The sequence below is a fragment of the Pyrgilauda ruficollis genome, unplaced genomic scaffold, assembly GCF_017590135.1.
Source record: "Pyrgilauda ruficollis isolate IOZ18807 unplaced genomic scaffold, ASM1759013v1 scaffold149, whole genome shotgun sequence".
Taxonomy (NCBI): domain Eukaryota; kingdom Metazoa; phylum Chordata; class Aves; order Passeriformes; family Passeridae; genus Pyrgilauda; species Pyrgilauda ruficollis.
This window is the reverse complement of record NW_024513543.1, coordinates 709-7,347: the sequence shown is the minus strand read 5'-3', so window position 1 is coordinate 7,347 and position 6,639 is coordinate 709. Positions and strand designations below refer to the sequence as shown.

The following is a 6,639-nucleotide window of genomic DNA, read 5'->3' as shown; positions in this document are numbered from 1 at the left end:
CGGCCCGCGGGGGGGGGGGGGAAAAGAAAAAAAAAAAAAAAAAAAAAAAAAAAAGAAAAGGGGAAATCCTGCTGCTCTCGGCCCGCCTGGAAACCCCTGCCCTGCGAGTCACGCGGCGCGCTGTCCCCTCTCCGTGTTGACATTGTCACCTCCCGCACGCGGCAGTGCCACATGGCTCCGCCGGGCAGCGGGGAAACTGAGGCACGGAGCTGGCTGTGGTCTCCGCTGCGCCGGAGGGGATTTTTTGGGAGGGGAATGGGATGGCGGGGAGCAGCTCCCGGTCCTTCCATGCCCCGCTGGGCTGCACCCCGTTACTGGCCCCGGCTGGCAGCGTCCCCGCGGGCTCTGCTGTCCCCAAAGCCACCCCCGGGGCTGGGGACGGGGCAGGAGAGGAAGAGGAGGAGGAGGTGGGGGGGGGGTGGCGGTGCTCCTGGCCCGGCCACCCCTCTGCTTACCTGCTCGGGCTGGGTGGCAGATGGGGACCTGGGGGACAGGCAGGGGCCTGGGGGGACAGGCAGGGACTTGGGGGGGACAGGCAGAGTGCGAGCAGGGGACCTCAGAGTGCCAACAGGGACCTGCTGGCCATAAGGAGAGGTTTTTTTGGGGTGCAAACGGGAACTTTAGGGTGCAAGCAGGGGACCTCGGGGGACAAGGAAGAAGCTCGGGGTGCAAGGAGGGGATTGGGGACAGCGGGAGTGCAAGGAGGTGCCAGCGGGGGAGCTCGGGGTGCCGGGGCGGGGATTTGGGGGTGCGGGAGGGGCAGTTCGGGCACCTCGGGGTGGAAGCGGGGGGTGGTGATGTCCCCGCACGGCCCGGCCCGGCCCGGCCCGGCCCGGCCCGGCCGGCGGATGTCGGGTTTAAGGTGGCCCGGCCCGGAGGGAGGCGGCGATGCCCGGGGCTGGGGCGGGGGGCTGGAGCCGGGGGGGGGTCGCTCCGTGCGCTGCGACAGCGAGGGGACACTGGGGGGACCGCGGGAAGGGACACCCGAGGTGACAGCGGGACTGGAGAGCAGCGCGGGGGAGCACGCGGAGGATTTGGGGGCTGCCCTGGGGGGCTCGAGGGGACGGGGGAGGGCAGGTGAGACGCGGGGGTCGCAGGTGAGACCCCTGAGGCACCTCGGCTGTTCCTGGAGCCCCGCGGGCAGCGGGGAGGTGGCACAGGACAGATCCGGACGCGGCTCCACCTTAAGGTCCCGTCCGGGTGCGGGACCCCGGCTGTCCCCCCCGGGCACCCCCCCGTTTCTTTTTCCTTCCTCGAGCTTTTTTGGCCCCCCCAAGAAGCGGGGAGGGGCGGCTGAGCCCGGGGATAAATCATTCCAGCTCCTCCGTGCCCGGTGAAGGCTCCGTCCGGGAACGGGGAGTCTCCTCCCAGGCGGAGACAATGATGTTAAAAAAGAAAATAAAAGGGAAAAAACAAAAAAAAACCCAACGCAACAAGCCAAAAATACTCCTCTGGATAAGGAAATTCCTGCCCATCGGCCTCGGGGTGGATAAAGAGCCGGGAGCGGGCGCAGCCGGGGCAGGGGTGGGTGGGTGGTCGCGGGCAGGGTGGGGGCTTCATTCCCCCGTGGAGGGCACAGAGAGCAGCGGGGCTTTTGGTGCGGCTCTGCTTTGTCCCACATGGCTTTCAGCCAGCTGAAATTCAAGGAATTGGGCGAGGAGGAGCCCACCTGGGAGGAGGAGAACCTGGAGAGCGTGAAGGCGCTGGCGGCCAAGCTGAAGCTGCAGACGCGCAGACCCTCGTACCTGGAGTGGGAAGCGCGGGTGAGGGGCTGGGGGGCACAGCCCAGCCCCGGGCACCCCCGGCAGCAGCAGGGCGGTGGCGTTTGTGGCTTTGCCACCGTGGAGGCGGCTCTGGAGTGGCTCAGGACGGAGCTGGTGAGTTCAGGACGGGGACACGGAGCGGGATTGGGGACACGGTGCCCGACCCCACCGGGCACGGCAGGGTGGCGGGGTGTCCTCTGCCCGCCTTGCTGGCTCTACACGCGTTTTCCCAAGATTTTTCGTGGCTTTGCGGTGCCGGGGTCGCTTGTCACCCCCTCCCGCTGCGCTGGGGGTGGCACGGGGGGCACGACCGGAGTTGTGCGGGTGGCACGGGGGGCACGGCGTGGCACCGCGGGCCCATGGCCGGGTTTGTGCCCATCCCCGCGGCCCGGGCAGCAGTGACATCCCGCTCCACGGCATTCCCTGTCCCCGCAGCGGGAGATGCAGGCCCTGGACCAGCGTCTGGCGCAGCAGCTGATGCGGCTGCGGGCGCGGCTGCACCGGCTCAAGGTGGAGCAGGCGTGCCACCAGCACAAGGAGATGCTGGACGACGCCACCTTCGGCCTCGAGGGCTGCGAGGAAGACTCGGATCTGCTGTGCACCATCCCCCCCAAGGCCGCCTTCCTGCTCTCCACGCCGCTCAAGCACATCGGAGTCACCCGCATGAACATCAACTCCCGCCGCTTCTCGCTGTGCTGAGCCCGCCCGCGGGGACACCCTGGGGACACTGCGGCTCTTTGGGGACCCCCGGGGCTCGGGGCAGGTCGTGCTGCCCCCAGGGTGATGCCACACTGCGGTGGCACGGAGTGGCGCCGTCCACGTGGGTGTCAACATCCTCAGGGCACGGGAATGTCACCATCTCCATGGGCACGGGAATGTCGCCATCCCCCTATGGGCACCTCACGGGAATGTCACCATCTCACGGGAATGTCGCCATCCCCCTGTGGGCACCTCACGGGAATGTCACCATCCCCATGGGTGTCACCATCCCCAGGGCACGGGGCACAGGAATGCCACCATCTTCCCCATGGGCACGAGATTGTCACCATCCCTCGGGAGTGTCACCATCCCTATGGGGCACAGGAGTGTCACCATCTCCCCCATGGGCACAGGAGTGTCACCTTCTCCATGGACACGGGAGTGTCACCATCCCTATGGGCACGGGAATGTCACCATCTCACGGGAATGTCACCATATCCACGGGCACAGGAGTGTCACCATCCCCCCAAGGCGTTTTGGGGCCTGGCCCTGAGGGTGGTGGGCTCAGCCCGGTGGGAATTGTGGGGAGCAGCCCTTTGAGGTGCAATAAAAGGAGCTGAGGGTGACAGCTGGTGGCTTTTCCCTGTCTGTGTCTCCAGACGTGACTCCTGGCCTTTTTTTGGGCGGGTGACAACTCCAGGTGCCCCGTGGGGATGTGATTTCCACAGAGCCCTGAGTGAGGCAGTGCCAGGGAAGCTGTGGGGATCATTTTGGGGGCCGTTTCTCCTTCCCACGACACGAAGAGAGCCCGAATGTGCCCCCCAAGCTGCCACATCCCCTCCTGTCACCCCCGGGCTTCCTGCCTGTGCCTGCGGCTTCTCTCTCCATCAAAGCAGCCAGCACAATGCTGCTGTGGTTCTCAGCCGCCTCCAAAGCAGGGCTGCCAGCCCCCAGGGCCACCGCGGGTCCCCTCGCTGCTGCCCCGTCACCGCGGCTCTCAGGCTGCCCAGGCTGCGGTGGCACCGCGGTGACACGGCGGTGACAGCCCAAGGGGGGCTCCGGGCTGTGTCCCGCGGCACACAGGGGACGCGAGGAGAAGGGTGGCAGTGCCAGGAGGGGACCCTGGGGTGGAGCAGGGAGCGCCAGGCTGGCGCAGGGCACAGAGGGGACAGCGCAGGGCACAGCGGGGACAGCGCAGGGCACAGCAGGTGCCAGCCCCCGGGGCTCTCAGCGTGCCCTCGCCCGGGGACCCGCGGTGGCAGGAAGCCATCGGGGTTTGTCACTCGCTCTTGCGGTCGGGGGCGAGCTGAGAACGGGCTCCTCGTGAGTTTGCTCATGAGGCAGGAAACCGGGGCGAGGCGGGGACAGCGGCGGCGGCGGCGCAGCCGGCCCGGGGGGCTTCGCTCCGCACCCCGAAAGGCCCGGGGGGCTCGGCTCCGCACCCCGAAAGGTTCGGAGGGCTCCTCTCTGCACCGCATCCAGCTCGGGGGTCTCTGCTCCGCACCCCGTAAGGCTTGGGGGGCTCCGCTCTGCACTCCACCCAGCTTGGGGGGCTCCTCTCCCCACCCCACTCAGCTTGGGGGGCTCCGCTCTGCACCCCACAAAGCTCGGGGGGATCCTCTCCGCACCCTACTCGGCTTGGGGGGCTCCGCTTTGCACCCCATAAGTGTCGGGGGGCTCCTCTCCGCGCCCCAAAAGGCCCAGGGGGCTCCGCTCTGCATCCCACCCGGCTTGAGGGGTTTCGCTCTGCACCGCACAAGGCTCGGGGGGCTCCGCTCTGCACCCTAAAAAGCTTGGGGGGCTCCTCTCTGCACTGCACCCAGCTCCCAGGGGCTCCGCTTCGCACCCCAAAAGGCTTGGGGGGCTTCTCTCAGCACCCCGTTTGGCTTGGGGGGCTCCTCTTCGCATCCCACAAGACTTGGGGGGTTCCTCTCTGCACCCTAAAAACCTTGGGGGTTCCTCTCTGCACCCTAAAAAGCTTGGGGGATTCCTCTCTGCACCCTAAAAAGCTTGGGGGGCTCCTCTCTGCCCCTCACCCATCTCAGGGGGCTCCATTTTGCACCCCACAAGGCTCGGGGGGCTCATCACTGCACCCCACAAGGCTCGGGGGGCTCCTCCCCGCCCCCCAGCCGGCCCGGGGGGCTGCTCTCCGGCTGCCGAGGATGAGGAGGATGTGACTGGCGCAGCCCCAGCGGGACATGGCCCTGTGAGAGCGGCCCCTCCTCAGCGCCCTGCCCGCAGGTGAGAGCCGGGGAGGGGTCCCAGCGGCCGGGGGGAGGCTCGGGGGGCACCTGTGGGGTGGGGAGGGGTGAGCTGCCCTCTCCGAGCGCCCCTCGGAGGGATGGAAAGGGGGTTCGGGGTCGTTTTGGGGAGGATTGGGGAGCCAGGCTGGGCTCTCCATCCCTCTGGGGTCTCCCGGGGTGGGGGGTGGGACAGGCGCTGTCACGATGTCCCCTGCCAGCCTGGGGGTCCTGCCAGGGGTGGCAGTGGTGGTGCCCTCGCAGGGCTCCCCCCAGACCCTCCATTTCCCGGGCACAGCAGGAGTTTTGTCCCCAGGGCACAGCAGTTCTGTCCCCAGGGCTGTGCCCGAGGGACAGGCAGCAGCTCGGTGCCAGTCTCACAAGGTTGGTGCCCAGTTTGGAGCTTCAGTAGCTCAGAAATTCCCATTTTTTGTGCCCAAATTGGTGTTTCAGGCACTCAGAAATTCCCATTTTTGATGCCAAATTTGAGGCTTCAGGCGCTCAGATATTCCCATTTTTGGTGCCAAATTTGGGGCTTCAGGAGCTCATAAATTCCCATTTTTGGTGCCAAATTTGGGGTTTCAGGCACTCAGAAATTCCCATTTTTGGTGCCGAATTTGGGGTTTCGGGCACTCAGAAATTCCCATTTTTGGTGCTGGCTCGGTGCCAGCCCCTCCCTGCCCTGGGGACACGGGCCCTGGTGGCACTGCCAGGCTGTGCCAGCTCTGTGTGCCCATCCAGGGGGCTCACAGCTGCCTCACAGCTGGCTCAGGGTGACACCAGGCACGGGGTCAGTGTGACAAACCAGCAGGACCTGCCCAGGGCCACGTGGGCAGAAGGGACAGCACGGGGCAGGACAGGGAGCCCAAATCCAGAGAGAAAAACCCCAAAAAGAGGGGCACACACCTGGCAAAGACACCTGAACATGCTCGGGGGGCACGTCCCTGCCAGGCCCCTTTGGCACAAAGAAATTCGGTTTGCACAGATGCAGCCACCAAAAAAAAAAAAAAAAAAAACCAGAAAAACCCAACAAAACTGACTTCAAACGCCCCTTTTTTTGGGGTTTTTTGTTGTTTTTTTGGTTTTTTTTCTCGTGGCCCTGGCGCAGGTGAAACGGCTGCTGCTGCAGCTCGGTGGAAATTACTCTGCGGCTTGGGGCTGTAAGAAAAAAAGGCACAAAAGCAGCACCTCCCTCCTCAGCCCGGGAGGAAAAAACAGCTCCTGGCACTGCTGGAGGGGTGTGAAGAGCTCTGGGGGGCTCCTCCGTGGGGTCAGGGGATGCATTTGGGATTTCTCAGCTGTTCCTTTGCTCTGGATAAAAAATGTGGGCACTTTGTTGTTGTTCTCATCCATAAAAGCTGAGCTCGAGCTGGGTCCTGCTCAGAAAAGCCCTCAAAATTGATGAATTTTGGATTTTTTACTCTCCTGGCTCTACCTAGATGAGATGTAGGAAGTCTTGATGGTGCTGGGAGTGATAAAAAAAGAGTCAGCAAAAGGAAATTTGTGTTTGGGCGCCGTCACCCTGCCTGGGTGCCAAAATGTGTCCCCAAACGGGTGTCACCAGGAGCTGGAGGCACCAGGGTGGGTTTTGAGTGCCCAAAGCTGCGTTGCAGGGCACGGGGACCTCACTCCTGAGTGTTCCCCTGGCCAAAGTCGCCTGTCACCTGCTCCTCTGACCACCCTGGGGACAGTCCTTGTGCTCCTGCCACCCCTGGGCCTCAGGGAGGTGGCTCCTGCTCTGGAAAATCGAACCTGGAAGTGCAGGCTGGGGGTTGGAGTGGCAACCCTGGGGACCCCAAACCCCCCCTTGGGGACCCCAGATCCTCCTTGGGGACACCAAAGCTTCCCTAGGAATCCTAAACCCTCCTTGGGGACCCCAGACCCTCCCTGGGGACACAAAACACTCCTTAAAGATCCCAAACCCTCCTTAGGAACCC

The 6,639-nt window shown here is 64.8% G+C and overlaps 1 protein-coding gene across 1 annotated transcript; it reads left to right on the top strand.

Moving 5' to 3' along the window:
• Window positions 1–1,560: 1,560 nt before the first annotated feature.
• FAM167B (family with sequence similarity 167 member B) lies at window positions 1,561–2,637 on the top strand. Its single transcript, XM_041460854.1, has 2 exons — window positions 1,561–1,877; window positions 2,199–2,637. Exons 1-2 carry the CDS (start codon window positions 1,620–1,622, stop codon window positions 2,460–2,462), a joined length of 522 nt encoding a protein of 173 aa, XP_041316788.1. The 5' UTR covers window positions 1,561–1,619; the 3' UTR covers window positions 2,463–2,637.
• The last annotated feature ends 4,002 nt before the right edge of the window (window positions 2,638–6,639 follow it).